At 35.6% G+C, this 20604-nt stretch overlaps 1 protein-coding gene across 1 annotated transcript in view; it reads left to right on the forward strand.

Moving 5' to 3' along the window:
- Positions 1-14605: 14605 nt before the first annotated feature.
- LOC110443208 (heparan sulfate glucosamine 3-O-sulfotransferase 6-like) overlaps positions 14606-20604 on the forward strand; it is a 38460-nt gene continuing 32461 nt past the window's right edge. Inside the window, exon 1 of the mRNA XM_021487265.1 lies at positions 14606-16270. Coding sequence (XP_021342940.1) covers positions 15585-16270 — 686 coding nt within the window. The 5' untranslated portion in view covers positions 14606-15584. The remainder of the gene's footprint in view (positions 16271-20604) is intronic.

A 20604-nucleotide genomic window follows, 5' to 3' on the forward strand; every position in this document is an offset into this window, starting at 1 on the left:
TCATTATCGATAATAATATCTTTATTCAGTTTTTGTTTAAAGGTTGCAAGAGTTGGGGAGTTTAAGAGATCATTATCAGTAGTGTTAGTTGTGCGGCACATTAGAGGGAGGAAACTATCAAAATAATTGCAGTTCTGCATATTGGTGGATTTAACAGTTTTGTTTGTCTGAGGAAATAGGGATTATTGTTTTGATTGTTAATGAAAGGATTTAAGACATCTTGTAAGTATTGAGGTGACAGCCCATGCATTATTTTATACATCATTATGTGTTTGTGTTTATTTCTTCTTGTTGACAGAGTTTCCCAACCAAGTTCATTATAAAGTTTATTATGAGATGTTCCAGATCGAAGTCCAGTAATGATTCTGGCTGCTTCTAATTGAATAGATTCTAGAAGTTCTTTAGATTGTTGAGTGCAATTATCCCATACTATGTCTGCATATTCCAAAATTGGCCTGATAAATGCTATATAAATTTTAATTAATGATTTACGATTGACTTTAGTTTTAATGTAACGAAGAATATTTAATCTACTATAAGCTTTTTCATATATATTCAGAATGTGTTGATTCCAAGATGCATCATCTTTTAAAGTCAGTCCTAAGTGTGTATGTGCTGTTGAGTCAGTGATTTGGCTGTTTTGGAAAGTTATTGGAGGGTGATGTTTGTTATGTTTTCTAGAAAATATTAGAGATTTAGTTTTGTTAGGGTTGAATTTGTTGTCCCATATACCTGCCCATTCACTTATGTTAGAGAGATCATTTGTTAGAACTTGCGCTGCATATGCTGGGTTTTCATCTATAATTACATATAAGGAGGTGTCATCTGCAAAAGCTTAATATTAATTGAAACATTGTCAGTGATGTCATTAATATAAAGGAGAAATAGTAAAGGTCCCAGAACAGATCCCTGAGGTACCCCTGCATTTATACCCTTAAACTGTGAGTGATAACCTTTAGTGGTGACTCGTTGCAATCTATCAGAGAGATAATTTTCAAACCATAAAAGTAAATTTCCATCAATTCCATACGTTTTAAGTTTATGTAAGAGTCCTTTATGCCACGCCCTATCAAAAGCTTTGCTAATATCACAAAAAAATCAAGCTCCTTGATTTATCGCCGTTGTTTGTATGGACTTATTATCATTGTTTGTCTTGACATATAGCCATTGTTTGTATGGACTTATCGTCATTGTTAGACGTAGATTTAATGACATATTTGCTTTGGAGTAAATGTCACACTTACACGCTCAAGTACAAGTAGCATGATATCAATCATTGTGCCTCAAACCACCGAATAGATAAGAACGCTACTTAAAAATGCAAAAGCAAGGTTTATACAAACTGCTTTAAGGAAAGACATTTCAGGTATAGAAAATAATTAGCTACCTAGTTTATTCGCGCTATGGGTCCCCATCGATCCCGTCATGCATAGTCAGGTACAATATAGGTGCATTCATCACTTCATTAAAGCGTTGCCTTTCTCGGTAGTTTATATACAGATCGAGGTCATGTCGTGCAAAGCACACGAGTAGTTCGCTTTTTGTGCAGATAATTAGTATATGGGTTGTATTTATTTTTAGGACATCAGGAACACATCACTGCTGACTCTCACTCTCCTTACGTTTTCGTCACGAAATTGCGTCTCCCTAGGGTGTTCCCGCGTGCTAGTTTTCTACAGATTCTCCAGGATACTTCGCCCGATGATTTTCTACAACGAAATGTCATTACAACTTACATATCTCCGGCAGCCTTATTGTGGCACACCAAAATCTCACTAAAACAGATTGAACGACCATTAAAAAGCATTGAGTTCTTCCACTCGTTATATACATAATTTCTGAAACTTCAGGTGCTTCATAACGAAACAATGATGTTCTACTTTAAAACAGTGGTGATTACAGTAATGCTATAGATTGAGAGCAGTGTTGGTCACATTTGTACTGGAGAGGGAAAGGTTTAAAAGTTTTGATATGGAAAGACAACAGCGTTAGGTACATTTCATGTATACTTTATAAAAGGCCAGCAGTGTAAATGATAAACAGCTGGTATTTAGAAGTTGAATAACCTCGATAATAGATATTCAAGATTTCTATTTTCCGCCCTTCTGTTCTTGAAAAATATCAAACATAGTGCATGAAACTGTTTCATTTCTTGATAAACCTAGTGGCTTGTGTATCCTTGTATCCTAAATTCATGAAAATGTAACATATTACAGGATCCTATACATATCATTACCCAATTAAATTTGACAAAAATGCATATCTGTAAAACCAATATGTAGACTTCGAATGCAGTATGGCAATGACGCCGTACCATAATGCTGGAATGCAGTCCCGTGCACCTGCAGCTGTAACCTTTAGGTTTATACTATCTGAGCTTAATCAAATATGCTTGTAATCGATTAATAGGACCTCTAACGATCCTTTTATGATCGGGTAAGCAATAAGTTGGTTCCAGCAGACATGGCTCATCTTTGACAACGTGACGCTCATGATTTATTTATTCGCTGTCCACATGATTATACAGTGCTAATACTTTCAAATAAAATCAATTGACCTTCATCCTTCCATGTCTGATATTGTTAGAATATGCAGTTGCAATCTTCTTTCTAAGAACACGAATGGTAAGTAAACATATCTAGATGAGCTTTAGTTGTTGGAAAATATTGATCGCTTCTGTCTTTATGGAAATTCATGACGTCTTTTGTTTTCATGTCTGTTCGGTTCCTTTTGTGTTCTTTCCCTATTGTTTCATGTCTGTTCGGTTCCTGTTGTGTTATTTCCTTATTGTTTCATGTCTGTTCGGTTCCTTTTGTGTTCTTTCCCTATTGTTTCATGTCTGTTCGGTTCCTGTTGTGTTATTTCCCTATTGTTTCATGTCAGTTCGGTTCCTTTTGTGTTCTTTCCCTATTGTTTCATGTCTGTTCGGTTCCTTTTGTGTTCTTTCCCTATTGTTTCATGTCTGTTCGGTTCCTGTTGTGTTCTTTCCCTATTGTTTACATGTCTGTTCGGTTCCTGTTGTGTTCTTACCTATTGTTTCATGTCTGTTCGGTTCCTGTTGTGTTCTTTCCCTATTGTTTCATGTCTGTTCGGTTCTCCTGTTGTGCTCTTTCCTTTTGTTTTCATGTCCGTTCGGTTCTCCTGTTGTGCTCTTTCCTTTTGTTTTCATGTCTGTTCGGTTCTCCTGTTGTGCGCTTTCCTTTTGGATATCATGTCTGTTCGGTTCTCCTGTTGTGCTCTTTCCTTTTGGTTTTCATGTCTGTTCGGTTCTGGTGTTTTCTCACTTCCTGATGTGCTCTTTCCTTTTGGTTTCGTGATTTCTAACTCCCTTTGAAATCTTTCCTTTTGTTTTGGTATCTACTGACTTCCTATTGAGCTCTTTCTATTTGTATTAAAGTCTATTCGGATCCTGATGTAGTTTATTTGAACAACTTTGACGTTCAAAGTTGTTGTCTTTGAGTGTTGAAGATGTGGTATTTGTTTACTTTAAAGTAAGTAGTATATTGCATGTTTGTTCAAGAATTGAGTATATTTAATATAAAAACCATTGGAACACATGATACCAGAATTTGATAATCAAAAGTAAAGGATTTTGATTCCGCTCCACTTAAGATTTTGCCATCTGTCTAAAATAGAGATACATCACCTTCGTTTATCAAAGACAGTTCTCTGTTTCACTAATGTTTGCGGTCACTGCTTCACATAATTTATGTTATGACGCGTGTGGGACACGATATGACAGTCAATCTCCGTAATGAACAGGTTATCATTTGGTTACACAACTGGCATTTATAGCAAAATAGTGATTACACTTTCATTATGTGGAAAGTCCTTCCGGTGACTTACAACTTAGTATCTATCTTCTTTTCATATAATGTTTGGAGTTTAACTATATATATCTCGCGGTTTGTCCCGATCAAAACAAGTGCAATATTGCCAGGTAAACAAACATTCAAAAGTATATTTATGCTTTTTTAGTAAATGGGATATCTTTGTAGGTGTTTTATCGAAATAACGTAAAATACGATATTGAGCTGGTGTTTTAGTTTCATTATTTGACAGTAAAATGGTAAACAGATAGTTTCCTTTATCTATGTATATCCATGGAATTAATTTTGGCTGGGTATTTAAATTGCGCTAAATTCGGTGACCGCTAATACAGCGAAATTGAATCCCTCGCGAAAATATTATACATTGTACAATAACGGTGATGAAGTGGTAATAGACGGTGGAATGTATCATCTGGGCGATACATCATGAGCTCGACGCCTAGACATGAAACGAATAGAAATATATTGTCTCCCTTCATTTAAGTATTGTTATTGCATATCAGATGTATAAACTTAATATTACATATATGTATGTATTAGTATAGCGATCGGAAGATAACTACTATGTACTCCCCGTAGTTATACTCTCTCTGATATAAATGTACAATTCGTATTCCATATATAGACACTGTATTCCAGGTAATCATATCATTACTAGATAGATATGTCGAGGATACTGGGTTGTTGGCCATTGCAGAAGTAAAGTCTCGTTTTAAGGTGATGACATGGAATAATAATTACAGCAGACACATCGAGTTATCTCCCATGTGGAGTACATCATGTCGCCACATATATATGAGACTTCTGATTCGATTATTTATAATTTGTTGAAGGTAGCCATGGTTTCAGAATAAAGGCGTTATTACTTTTACATATATCGTTGTGTCTGCTTATGACGTAGGTTTCAAGAAATAGTATTCATATTTGCCGGCATTTTTGCTAGAGATTTTGGTTTCGTGGGCCGTGAGTTTGAATTTACAATGTATCTCTTAATAGTTTGAATAATTTTCTAAATAAAATATGTCAGATAAAAACATTTACAAAACACATGCATGAACATTCTATCGGTTTTCATGCTTGACATAGAAGCTTCATTCAATATATCGTAACTATACCTTTAATTTATCAAGCTTGTTACGTTGTAAATATTATATTGATGTGTCAATGCTAACAAAGGTTTGCTGCAATGATTTTATACACACAGTAAACTGAAACAAACCAAGACTTATGTTGAATTTTCTACTAGACGTGCCCTTTTCAGTCACGAAAAATCTGGCAGTGTGATACTTCCAGGTTGGACGGCATCAGATCGTCAGACCTGCACGACTAGACACTGTGAAACGATTGGATAATGGTATTTTTGTTTATGTATTGAGTGCTGAAAGTGTAACGGTAAATCATAGTGCGATTAGGGGCGAATATTCTTAAACAGAACTTATTTACTTCCCTGTTCTTTTCCCAGATGTCACAAGGACGAAGTATCCCCCAATACACCTGTTTCCGTGCCTGGTTGTTGGAAGGATTGATGGAATATTTATTTATTTATCTCTCGTTGTTGGAGAGGTTGATGATATGTTTCCTGAATTGTCTCTAATTGTTTGAGGGTTTGATAATGTTTCTCCAGATTTCTAGTTGTTTGAGTGTTCGATGATGTTTTCCGTGTCTCCATTGTTCCTCATAATGTCTTCCCATGTCAAGTTTGAGTTTTTTTATGTTTAAAAAAACTTTTATACATTTTTATACTTTATTTTCATACACAATTTAAGAAAGGAAAATTACAACACATTTCCTTAATACTGTTTTTTATTTACGTAAATATAGATTTTTTAAATCAAATTAAATTGCCATTTCGTTATTGCGTTTGTCGCATAGTGTGGCTATAGCTATCCTTTCGGGGATCGTTTGTTACCCAGTTTGAAACAATTTATCAGGGTTTGCATGTCCTTAAATGTTTTAGAAATTGATGTAAAGGCTTTTGTATGCGTTTATCAGAATAATTGTCGCATACAGTGCCAATAAAATCGTGTGCAGAAGTTTCCCAAGTCTTTTCCTTGGAGGGGTTTCCGGAGACTGTACTAACGATGAAGTAAGAAGAGGAGACGGGAAGTGCCAGAATGAACGTTATATAATTCATGTGAGGCCGTGATTTTGTTTATATACGAATTCGATACCCAAGTACTCTATCACAGCAGTACAATTAAAAAGGTAACATGAGTTAAAAGAATGTTGCTCAACGTTTCATTTCGATATGCTCCATTAGGCGTAAATACCAAAGAAATGACCAAACAAATCACATATTTTTAAATATCATATCTATATACATATCTGCGTGTCTATTTAGAATCACCACGGATGTGTTGTTCTTAAGCAGAAGACTTTAAACATAATACATTGAAACTTCGGTCAGCTGGCACTATTTGCTAAGCAACTGCTGTCGTAATTTAAGAATTTGGGGGGGACAACCTTTCTATTAGATCGTTAAAAAGAAAGGAAAGATTGACCTTTGCATTCGTAAGCGAGGTGAAAAATAAAAACGAGAGATGTCATATAGAGGTTTAACTGTAAGCAATAATTACAAAATACGTTCTTGAACACAAATCCAAATTGTTAAAACTGTCTTGTAATATTTTTCTTGGGCTTCTCTCGCGTTGTCTCGCACGCTATGTGGTCCATATTTCTTCATTTTGTAGCCATGTCGTATCAATGAGTTTTTTGTTAGTATAGGCCTAATAATGTAGCGTCAATGAAACTCAATCGCCAATATCTTTAAAGCTTTAAAATCGGTAATTTCGGTAATTGATTTTAAACGATAAGTGAGGCACTACTATTATTTATTTTTGATGACCAATGAAGTGACGTTGCTTTACTTCCTATGTACAATAAGGTAACGTAGAATTAGTTCTGTAGTACAGTAAAGCTATCAAAGGTTAGTTTAACAGTGCCATTGTAAAACATTCACAATTGTATTAATCTTGTTTTTAATCCACGCATGAATCAAACACAGGTAAACATTGAAATATACTGGAATGTTTATAAACAAGGACACCTTCAGTGAAACATCAGTAAGGTATAGTTCCTTGACACAGTTTTTTTGTGAGCATGCGCTATGACATCGAGTAGGTTTCATGAAATGATGTTAATGAAATAACCTAGGGTGTTGGTATAATTGGTTGTTGCCTGTTGACATACCTATTTTATACAGTTCAGTGACTTGTGAATATGCCATATCCCGTATATTTACTGGGCCGTAGTGTGATGTAAGCACAAAGCGTCAAACACGAGGTTCGTATACTAGCACCTTTTAACTGGTAATGTGTAACGGACACACTGCAAAAACCCGTCTGACTGTATACGTAAGTCTTCAAAATCAATAAGTATCACAGACTTGTTACAAATCTTGTATGAAATAAAACTTAGAAATATACCATTAAAAGATTGTTATTCTTTGGTTTATTATAACAAACCACCAAACAAGTTTGACCCTTTACTCTCCAATTCTATTCACACAAAAAATAAACGTACAGAATGAATGTGTTATTATAGTATAATTGAGTAGCCGATACATAGAGAGACATATATTACTCTAATTGAACATTTGTGTAGAATACCAGCTGTCTTTACCCACTTTGTATTATTGCATTTAAATAACCATTGAATGAGGGGAAAATAGCGTAGTGATTTTAATAACTACCTTTGAATTATAGCAATAATATTTTTTCAATAAAAACGTATTAATATCTAGTGTCGTTAAGTTGAAGGAACAAACCCTTTCAATTTTTGCACAGCTCATAAAATAGTCTATGCGTGCTTGAAATATAATTGGGGTGGATGGACGTTTTGATGAGTCTTATATTCAATTGTATTTATCCCACATCAAACAGACAGGATCTAGAACTTCCACGATGGCAATTTGAACGTGTTTTTATATCTAATTTCGATTTAGCAATTAGGCAAAGGGTCACAGCTGTTCAAATGTCCTGTCGAAATTAATTGCGGCTTGAAAGTGTCTTCTGTGGTGACTGTGGCGCCGGCACCTTATGTCAGAGTGTCCTGCGAACAACCGGGTTCTTGAAATCGAAACGTAAAAGTAGTTAGTTCAATTAGTATTATCTTACATTTATCACAATTAAATATTTAATGATAGTATTGTTTGATCATGAGAGTTAGATGTTTAATTTATTGTAACGCTATATTGCTGAAAATTGAAACCGAATGTGATTACTATATGTTGCTGTGTCTCATCTGTTATCGTAATATCCTTTTATCGTGTGTAGTTGGTTCTTTATCACAGATGGACAGAGATATTTATTTTCATATTTTATCAAAAACATTTTTGGATATCATTTGAAATTATAGTATTAATAGTTAAATGCTTTCATTATTAAAAATATAAAAAGGAAATGATTACTACTGTTTTGAAAACCTTTTCTATACCATCCAGAAACATTATGGTGGTCGTTATTACATTTCAAATATGACATATATCTTTATATTACACTTTTTATGAAAACTTTTTATCATGTTCATACGCTTACTCGACATTTTATTAATTACTCAATTAATAAAATTGATAGGCTTATGACGAACCACTTATCCAGTGTTATTATTCAAGCTTTTCTTGTTGACAGTTTTGTTATCCTCGAGACTGCTCGAGACTATGGCTTATAAATGGGTTTATTTACGATGAAGGGCAATATCGTACAAACTCAACCGGAAGAAGAAATATCGCATCGGTAAATCCTCACAAAATAGACAAACAAATAACGATTGGCCTGAAACCGTTGATATTTTAGAGGTGCCTAATTGGCGTTAAGATGTGTGCTGAAGATTGCATGCCCCTCATTACATGTTATCGGGCGGCCATCTGTGTTAGAAGTGTCAACACTGTACCAATGAATTTACTATCATACATTTTATTCGTGCGTCAGTGATTCAGAACAATGTTTCAGTTGAAAACCTACGATGAGCTAAATAGCTTTAAATATACACAATTTATCGTCGAGATTTAATCAACGAAATGATCGATTGTCAACACGAACAGAAAGTGAGCGTCACTGGGATCCAAGCCGTTACCAATAATCGTTGTTAGCAATGCGCTGAGAGTGATATACGTCGACAAAACAATGGTTCACACCAGTTAGGGACAAAAGGTCCACTTAAAAAAACCACGTTTACCTCCCGCGTGGACTGAGAGTTCAAACCACGTTTGTGGACATATCTCACGAGGTTGTTTATATAGAAAGGCACAGTCAGTGAAAGGCGTTTTACCAATAAAGTCGTTTTACCAATAAAGTCGGTGAAATTGAGAACCAGTCTCTATTCTCATATCTCCGGAGGATGTGTTGATTTATACGTTTTGTAGAGTAGGTTCAACCAGGTACAATCGGAATAGTTCTACATCGTTTTTATAAGTGGATGGAATTGCAAAACAAATATTTCTTTGCATCTGTTTCATCGAGTTCCATGACATTCATATGAACTGTGGGAAGAAATATGTTCTTTGATTATTTAAAACTATCAATTTTCACTAGTTATTTAACATTTTAACAGTATGCACTGGTATTTGGAGTCGTGTACTATTATTCCTGATTTGGATCATTTCATTATTATTTGTTTCTTTATCCTTTATTCAAACAATTACACTACTACACCTCAGAAGGAATATTGTTGTAGATAAGAGTAGGTGAACACGATGTAAATAAATTAATTTTCGTTTTCCATCAAAAAGGATACCGACACCTCAACAAAACCGCAGTTCTCAAATATGAACAAAAAAATGATTAACATGTGCAACCCTTAAAATAACAAGGAGTTAAGACCAGGTGTTTCGGAAGGATACGCGTCTTCTGCTTTCTCACCGACACCCGAAATGTAAACATACGTCACATCCAAGTAATATCAAGTCATCAAAGTGAGATCGATATGGTGAGAACAAAATACAAAAGCACACTTATGAGTATAATATAACAACACCGACCTTCATAACAAAGAACTAGCATATTTCCCAATGATATCACGTTGGCCTATTTCATAAACGGTGGGTTTTGTGTTACATGTCCACTCTTTGTGGTGATCGATTAGTGTTTACTTATCTATGCATAGTGATGGCCTTCTGATGGTCGTTTTGTTGTAACTTGGAGACCATCACACAACGTTATTTGTTCTTCTCTCGCAAATCTCGTATATACATTCAGATAGTTCCTTATGACTAACGGAACACGTCAGCATATATTGTATTGACGTAATGAATATTTCTGGTTTTGTGTTCCTTTATAATATCTGGTAAATAATGTGTTTTGGTGACTGGCAAATAATCGACTATAGAACGACTATTGATTGATTGAGAGTAAGCGTCAAAATTAATATATTTAAATTCATATTGATAATTGTTTTCATGCATCCGCAAAATTAATTCATTTACGTCAACAAACAATTATCTGCAAATTGATCATGTTTTAATGTGGTCTCAACATGCGATACCTAATGCACTATTTCAGGCAAGAACTCAATCAGTTAGCTGATTAGGTGTAATAGATAATGTGGAAATAAATTGATGTCAAGGTGCTCTATGTAGCCGTGATGTATCTATATTTAGTAACACGTGGGAAATCGATTGCAAACTTTATCATCTGCAATGATATTAAATGATTACTTAATGTTCCATCGCATACAATTGATGGATAAACGTACGCACACACATGTGATGGCACCTTAAAAAATTGGTAATAGTAACAGTATGCAAAAACAATGACTTACGCTGCACCCAACAGCGCCGTCCTTTTAGGACTCATCAGCGGTGCTAGTGACCAAAAAGATGAAATTCCGAATTGATCTGAAATGCTGTTGAAACAAAACAGGGATATGTATTAAACCTCGCAATGATATGATATTAACAATGAGTGAATCCGGACATTTTTGTTCACAAGAAATGCATGAAATAATGTTTCTCTAGCCTCAGGGGGTATGGATTAATGAAATTCCATTATATGGATTGATGAGGTTAAAGTGTACAGGTAAATGAGAATGAGAATGATTGTAAGGACGGACTTCTATTGTTAAGGTAAATGAGAATGGTTGTAAGGGGGACTTCTATTGTTAAGGTAAATGAGAATGGTTGTAAGGACGGACTTCTATTGTTAAGGTAAATGAGAATGGTTGTAAGGACGGACTTCTATTGTCAATGTAAATGATATTGTATTTTATGATTTAATGAGATAATGTTTTACAGATTGACGACCAATGTACGGATTAATATTTAATTGTACAGATTAGTGAGATTCCTTTGTTTAGGTTAATGCGATTTATTTGTAAGAAATAATAAGTTTTAGTTGTACATACATTGCATACATATTCAAAGCGAATGGAAATACTCTTTTTTTTGTCGAGAAAACACAAAAATGGATCTCACTCAGAGAGGCAAAGTTAATCCATATTATACAAGTTATTCATCTAATTATGGATTCCCTTTGCACATCAAATATATATGAAGTTCCGAAAGAAATCAATTATCATTTTGGCTCAAAACAGAAACATAACCAATGAAGTAAGTGCGAGAGGTGAGACGCTTGGTAGAAAACTAATCACTTTGACAAGAACCTAGTCAAGACGTAGACAAGTGCCTTACCGGCAATAACATACAGACAATGTCCAGTGTCAAGACAGACTTCACTTTAAGTCACGATGTCATTGATTGGCTGATATGTACGCAGCTGCAGAATTGCCACACTTCCATTTCCGATCAATATATTACGTCCATAAAAGGATATTTGGCATTTGGTCAAATTAAGTTGGTTAATGGACAGCATAAATACCCCGCAGACATCATGAAATATTAGTTTGACCCCTGCATATTTTATGAAGTTAAATGTCGCTATAAGCACTCATTTCACACGTCAATTGTTCTAAAACGAAAGCAAATATGTTTATGCACAAACAGCAAGTAAATGTTTATTTTAACATATAAGAAAATGCATAAAAACGCAGTGGAAAAATCCAGCGAATGGCTTTATTTAATTAACGTCATCAGTTTACTGGAACTGTTGCCTATATGTGATTTAAAATATCGTGTCAACATTGGTTGGGGGATATCACTGTAGTATGAAAACCAATTTACAAGGATCAGAAGGCAAATATATCATACACAGCCTTTTACCAAGGCAGTTTTATTTTATCATATATGTGTTAACTCGGAAACTAAATCATTCTCCAACCATACAAAGGGTTGATTCATGCGATGAAGGAGGGTCTGTGCTGTTACATGGGTTTGCGAGTAACACAGAATGGCATTTATTGGAATAATTACAATGTGCATGTTGTATCATGAGCGATGGACAAAAAATGTCACCCTCCCTTTTCGTGATGGTAAGCTACATTTGGTTGCCGCCATTCAGATAATAAACAATTTACATGCGACTGTGAAAGAAGGGGGCATACAGAAAACGACATAAGGGTTTTCTCCAATGTTGACATTTTAAATGGAAGCGTTAATCATTCACCGATGTGACCAAATTAAACCAAAATCTTTATAAAAATAACTGGGTTTTTTAACTTGTAATTAAGTAATCAATATGATGTCAAAGAATGACACTGTCTTTTAATGATTAATTTCCTTGAACCCTTGTCATCTCCAAATTGTCTGTCAATATTCCTATGGTTATCTTAAGTATAAAGTAAACAGCCCTTTCTATCGAAACTTGCAAAATAAGACACATTTTTGCGGTCTGCTGAATTCAGACTCATTGTGATATTCATCATGACTTGATTTAAGTATCAGGTAATGCAGACTTTTTAATCTGGTAATACATACGTGTATGATGATATCTTCTTCTACTACGGGTCAGGATAAATGTTGCATATACATTTGTACATTTATCAGATCAAGAGAATATACGACATAATAGAAATGTCATTTGTACTTGACACAATACATCTCCAGCACACAAGCAGGCATATACCCATAGGGAGAAATTAGCCAGGTGGCATAGGACTAGTTGTTAGTCCATGATACGGCAGCTCATACGAATTCCACAAAAAAATCATTGATTAATGTATATGCTAATTGTATTGTCACTGCATAACCAGGTTAACTCAGTATTGAAGTATATTATTGGGTATGATATTGTTCTCTAAGATGACGTCAAGCCAAACTGGCGAAGGAAGTGCAAAAAGAGTAACAATAATGAAAATAACGAAAAGGTACGACACCAGATCTAAGGTTAAAATAAAAGCTGAGGTAGGAAACAATGTGGTGTACAATAGGGTGATGCAAATCGTTCATTTAATAAAAAAATAAATTACTTTATCGATTTCATGTTTAAACACTCAATAATATCGAATAGACACATTATTTACCGTCTCCTGTGGGATCTATTTGTTACTGTACTGTATCGGGTGAGTTTATTCACCAATATACAATAGCACTATAAACCCGACCCAGCGGTGTGTTGATGATAGCTTTGTCCGTGTGGCATGTCCAGGTTACATTGATCACTATCATACCGCCTAGCTGTATGTAGGAACATGGGTTACACGGCGCGGTCGTGTAATGAAATGAGGAAAACATGATAGAGCTAAAAATGGGGAAAAAACCTTTTTGCACTTCGCATGATTTAAACGGAGGTGACATTGGTAAACGCACTAGTGTCTCTTTGATATCTTCCATGTCCATGGGAGAATGCACTGTAGGTGTTTACACTACAAATGATGAATAGTTTGTAGAACATTCAATTAAAGTAATATAATTCAAGTAGGTGGTTTTTTTCTTAGCTCAATTTTTTTAGATATAGTATCGCGTAATTTATTATTAAAACGAGGATATCTTTATTTGATAAAAACAATGGGTTTTTTTGTATATTTAGAAATGATGTTTGATTAAATAAGGAAAACATTTTTTTAATTTAATCAACATGTTAAAATAAATATAAAACATATTTCAAAGAATATTGGAGGCATGTATATAATGTTTAAGATGGTCGACAGACATAATGTGATAATATAATATATATATTTAACGATAAAACATATAACTCAATTCTACTGATACATGTCGATAGATGAGTATCAACATTATTATATGCACAGATAAATTCACAATAACACCGTGTATAATGTGTTATCTTATTTCAGCTACTTTATACACTTACCATATCACATGATGTATCGTTATTGTTAGAGTGACACGTTCTGATAAAACATCGAGTGTAAACGGATTCTAATACACCAACAACCCTCGGTCGATACCGTAGATACAGGGTCTGTCCGGATTTCCTTACTAGCGTACGTTTCACACTATCATTTTGTGATGTGTGGCATTTTACACTTGCCAAACGTTGAATGCCTGTCGGACCATTAGAGAAAACAATCGAATTTAGTTTAATGGACGTATAATTTCCAGTTGAGCGAATACTTCCATCTGACGTTACTCGGTCGCTCCCGTCTCCTGCCATAAACACCATATGTTCGCTTGGCTAAGCTCACCAAAAGGTCTGGGTAGTTGTGTACTTCAGCACTGTGTCTATAAGTTTTCACAATCTACATAATACACATGTATGTAATTACTCTGTCGTCCGGCTGTCAGTCTATAAAGACAGACTTTTCATTTTTGGCAGGCTTTCTAACATCCACTTAACATCACTCATATATAATTAAATTATATATAATTAGTTGATTTCATAAACATATTTTCTGTTCACTTACAAATTCTTTTTTCATTGATGAGTATGGACATTACCTATCAATCGCCTTATCCAATCAGATATCTCGATACATGTCGGGTCGGCGGTACACGCTGGATCAATAGCAGGGCTCACTCTACCTTTGCGTGTGTACATTAAGGCCCGTAGCCTGTTATGTTTCTCGCATTGTGTGACAACTAACCGCCCGGTACACTTCGGTCGGACTAGGTATACTACTAGTAAAAGGTACGGAGAGATCTAAGACTATATACCCACCACTCACGGCACTGTATTACACTAGCTCAGCACGGTGTGGTGAGGTTTTGTTCCGCAGCACATAAACTTTAACGACAGCAAAAGGCTGGCATCAAATGCGGATATAATTACATAAGAGGAGTCACATTCTTTAGTTGATGCAGAAACTGTGAAACCACTTTGGAATTTACGTGAGCTCCTTTCACACATTTAGATATAATTCATATACTGAAATGTATTCCTGGAATGTGCATTTTCCTGATTGTGTATAATTGTTTGAAACTGTAGGTAGAAAACCGAAAAAAAGTTGATGTCTTATGGATCAATGATATTTATTGGGAAGGAGTTTGTTCCCATGGGATATTCTTGAATTTGATTCCAAATAAGAAGCTCAGGACAACACACACACAAATCAATTTTACTCCATATCACATTTCCGTAAGTACTTCGGCGAGTTTCTCGTGTATTTGGTAAATACAAATTCGACCCCGTTGGGATTTAAGGAAATTCCATGTAGTTGTTTGATTTTATTGGATTACGTTTCAAATTTCCGCTGAGGATTGTAAAAAGAAGTCACATGACCGATTCTATTAGCGTTAGCTGTGAGTACATCGTCAGATCAACATCACGACGAGGAGGGGAAATTAAACGAAAATACATATGGCAACAGTTCTGATAATGTCAAACTGCTGTAATGATGTGAAAAAACTATTTGGAATATGATGCGTGTTCCCAAGGAGATTTCTCTATGACAAATACTTGTGTAAGTGTATAGGTGGATGTTTAACCTTTACTCTACCAGGGGTTACGTAGTGGTGGCCATGACATGAGGAAAGTTTACCCTCGAGGCCCCCTGAGTTATTTCAGAAGAAGTAAATTCTGCTCCATACTTTTTACCCTCAGCTTCATACTGCTATGTTTTGTATTCCTCATATATGAAAATGGAAATGTCGTTGAAATTCCATCTTATGAAAGTCCAGCAAATCAAGAAAAGTACAGCGAACAAGATCTTAGTTATAGAAAGCTACCCACGGAGTTAAATGCATTGGATTTCTTCGGTTCTCGTCGCCATAACAGAAATTTACAGCATTTATATTCAAAGGATTTATTTGATGAAAAGCGAAAAAAGGACTTAACCACTATGATTTACAAAAAGGGAAGGAACCAAATGAAAAGCGAGAGAAAAGTTGTTTCCAATTTACAACAACGTGGACTTTTTAATGTGCCAAAGAAGACTATAGCAGCGAAGGTTGGAGACACGCCCTCCAGTCAGGAGGTTACAGATTACTACAACTTTGAGGGCTATCGAACTACAAGTAGTGATGATAGCGTGGAGTCCGAACAGATAGGCGTGCCGTGTAAGAAATTACCAAAAGTAATTATCATCGGAGTAAAGAAATGCGGCACGAGAGCCTTACTTGAATTCTTAAGGATACATCCGGAGGTCAAGGCCACTGGTCCTGAACCACATTTCTTTGACCGTTACTACGACCATGGGTTGGAGTGGTACAGGTAAATTCAATTATACTTTAGCACTGCGTGATTAACAATTTATAATGGCGATCCCTAACTCGACACCACACACGTTACACGGGGATCCTATATCTTCCTTCCATAGATATCTTGTTATGATCAATGTAATGAAGACAGAAATGCACAAGCTTTATGCACCCCTGTTTGATTTTTTGATTGTCATTATGCGTTTAAAGTTAAGAGTGTTCATTTAAGTCCATATAAAAAGAGACGAAAACTAATAGCACGTTTCAGTGTCAATGGTGTAAGGCTAGTCCCCCTACTACCTAGTGTAATTATCTGATAATGGCTTGAGATGTGACATATGTTTGGGGACCACGAAATACTGATAGCCTATAGTGTAGTGTTTCAGTCCACAGGCTAGCACGGGATACGAACAACACTGTCAGTGTAGGAGTCTAATATAGATATGACCATATACAAATTCATTAACTTCATTTATGTCATAAAAGTGGATAAGTACAGTGTTCAATATTATAATTTGAAAGTAATCCATCCGATATGCTTTAAAAAACGAAGTGCATTTATTATGAATTTTAAATATCCATGTTGTAGATTGTAAAAGATTAATAACTCTAACACGTGCCGAGCATATCCTTTGGGTCTTGGGGCCCCTCTGATGAAATTGGTTTAATTTTATTACCGCCTTGTCCTTCGTGGGGATTACAAAATACCTGTAATCTCTATCATTTGATAAAAAGTTTGTGTCTCATCAGACCTCCTTAGTATGGCAGTTTTATACAGGTCATGCTGTTTTATTTGGTCATGGTCAGATACATTTATCGCTAGGTTAGTATGTCGGTTAGTGATGGCAATACCTGTGCCAATCAGGTAACCCTACAAGGAGTATACCATCTGTGTTTCAACCACCATCTTTGCAACATACCTGAACATTTTTTTTTTCTCTATAGGCCGGTGTCCCAACATTGAATTGTATGAGGTCCTGATCGATACAAGCAAATTGGTTGTCTGCTGCTGCACTCTTAATGGGAATCTTTCAGATCAAATAAGAAAAATAACAGGTTAAACAAAAGATATATTGGTAATTTAAATGAAGTGCATGATATTTTCCTGTTGTTTCGAATCAATACTAGTAATATATTTACTTATTTTACAAGAGGCTCAATCAAGAGTACGTGTACTGGTCGATGTCAGTGTGTTATGTTACATGTCTCAGTGTCAACTGCAAAGGTGGTAGTTCCTGATCGTTGTTATCACTACAGAGCACTGAGTAGCTTTCTGCTGTAGATGTAATAGGCATGCTACCACAAACTTCCTTTCTCTAAACAGTTCTTCCTCTGCCTAATAAAGATACATGTATGATGGACATGTCTGACTACAAACTTCATCTAGTGAAACGGTTCTTCCTCTGCCAAATAAAGATATCATAGGCATGTATGACTTCCTCTCGTGTAACGGTTCTTCCTCTGCTTAATACAGATATAATAGTCATATCTGACTACGCACTTCCTCTCGTGAAACGGTTCTTCCTCTGCCTAATAAAGCTATTATAGGCATGTCTGACTACAAACTTCCTCTCGTGAAACATTTCTTTCTCTGACTAATACAGATATTATAGTCATGTCTACCTACAAACTTCCTCTCGTAAGACGGTTCTTCCTCTGCCTAATACAGTTATAATAGGCATGTCTTACTAAGCACTTCTTCTCGTGAAACGGTCCTTCCTCTGCCTAATAAAGCTATTATAGGCATGTCTGACTACAAACTTCCTCTCGTGAAACATTTCTTTCTCTGACTAATACAGATATTATAGTCATGTCTACCTACAAACTTCCTCTCGTGAAACGGTTCTTCCTCTGCCTAATACAGATATTATAGTCATGTCTACCTACAAACTTCCTCTCGTGAAACGGTTCTTCCTCTGCCTAATACAGATATTATAGTCATGTCTACCTACAAACTTCCTCTCGTGAAACGGTTCTTCCTCTGCCTAATACAGATATAATAGGCATGTCTTACTAAGCACTTCCTCTCGTGAAACGGTTCTTCCTCTGCCTAATACATATATCATAGTCATGGCTTACTACGCACTTCCTCTCATGTAACGGTTTTTCCTCTGCCTAATAAAGATATGGTAGCTATGTCTGACTACAAACTTCCTCTCGTGAAACAGTTCTTCCTCTGCCTAATATAGATATAATATGCATTGCTTCTGGCAAAACAGTTCTCCCTCTGCCTAATGTAAATATACCAGGAATGTCATACTACAAACTTTTTTCTGGTAAAGCTGCCACATGTAAAACAACTCTACCTTACCTTATTATACATGTGATAGCCATGCCACCTCACAAACTAATTCTAGTAAAACAGATCCTCTGTCTAATAAAGATATAACAGGCATATCAAACTACAATATAACTCTATTGGAACAGTTTGCCATCCACCTAATAATGATGTGATTTCCATCTGACGTCTAATGCTACTTTTAACAAAAATTATTTTCCTCTGCTGCCTACTACTAGTATACCAGGGCTCTCCTCCACAAACTACCTATAGTCCTTCTGCCTAATACTGATAAGGGCATGTAAGATATTAAACTACATCTACTGAAACAACTCGTCTTCTACCTGGTACAGATGTGATATAGACATGTAACTTCACAAACTATTTCTAGTAAAGCATATATCCTTCCGTCTACCACAGACGGCATGTGCCTGTCACCTTACAAGCATACCTCCCTCTGTATAAAATAATTATAACAGTCATTACATTTTACAAATTACTTCTTATATAACAGTTGGTATCCGTCTAATACAGAATGAATGGCAAGGTAATATATTATTCCAAAATCGTGTCAATCACATTAACTGAATTCGTTAACGTGTCATTTAACGATCGATATTTGAGATTACATAGGTATATTAGTTATCAGTTCTGATAATAGCGCTGTACTATATAATGTATTACCTTAATGTACTGACCACAGGCCGTGCTACCCGGTGACAATAACAACTGTTGGCTATTTCTACTAAGTCATACTGAAATGTTAAGTCTTCCTAGGATACGTTCCTTATTTTATCAGACGACACCATACAAATGATACATTTGTGTCATAATTAAATGAAAACAAATTAGTTAATTTGCCGGCTGACTTTCTGAATGCGTTCATGGGTAGTGTATTGTTCTCTGTCGAGTCCTGTTATAGGGTTTGAGTGTCCGTGTACTATGGACCACCAGTCCAAAGGTTATGATGTAGCTGGGTTTTGTCCTACCACAGGCAACACGAATGGCTTATTTAATGATATACATTCTGTTATGTCAAAAAGTAGCAATAGATTATGTTGTTAAGGTTTTATGCGCATTTTCCATGCTTTTCTGATTTGGTTCCGGAACCCTTTAAACATGAACTTTCATTCTTTTCACCTTTAATACATTCACTGATGGGACTACCACCAACTGGACCAATTGGTCATATATGGATTGGGTTTGGCTTTCTGAATCGCCATACTAAAGTTCTAAGTAGGCGCTTTCTTAATTCGTATTTCTAGTTATGTCGCGAGCACCACGTCACAGATGACGAATACCTGCGTCAAACCTCTTCTGCCTCATTCGTTCCTTGTGTCTCTGTCTGTTCTGCGTTAATACATGCAATGTTTTATCGTTACATTTTTCGTATTCATAGTATTGACTTTATCCTCCGCCAAACTAACAAAAGTCGCCGTGCTTGTGAGTCTCTACCCTATCGAGTGTTGTGTATCTAACCTATTACTGTCCGGGACTCTGTAATACTTGTAATGCATTTCTAGGTTTTTTCCTGCTCTTTTCTTTTTCGTATTCATGGTATTCTGTAATGAAGTGTAGGTTATCCAGACCTTGTCAAGTCCATCTCGTACATACTTGTCTGCTTCGTAATGTACATCTGTGTCAGTTTCTATTAGATGAGTCGTTTCTCACCTATGAACAAATGTGTAAAAACATCAAAGCTGTGCTGCCCCAACATATGTAGACGCTTATATAAATACACGTGCATTATAGTCTACAGTATTGCACGAAGGTTATATAAAAGCCTGCTGCACGCGATGTTTTTTTCATATTTTGCTGTCAATTAAACACGTGTTCACGTGTCTGTAGGGATGGAATGTCTGCTGGTTTATCGAAACGTTACATGATATAACACATGGTTGTGTTCGTCTCACATGTTACCTCTTAAACACCTGGTGTGACCTTACTGTCCTATGACAAGATCGATGACCCTTGGATCAAATAGTAATATTGATACAAATAATATCTGCTTTCGCTTCTTTTATAAATGTTTACTGCGTCCGATGCTTTAAATGAAGTTGGGAGATGGC

Source organism: Mizuhopecten yessoensis, unplaced genomic scaffold (genome assembly GCF_002113885.1).
Source record: "Mizuhopecten yessoensis strain PY_sf001 unplaced genomic scaffold, ASM211388v2 scaffold716331, whole genome shotgun sequence".
NCBI classification, from domain to species: domain Eukaryota; kingdom Metazoa; phylum Mollusca; class Bivalvia; order Pectinida; family Pectinidae; genus Mizuhopecten; species Mizuhopecten yessoensis.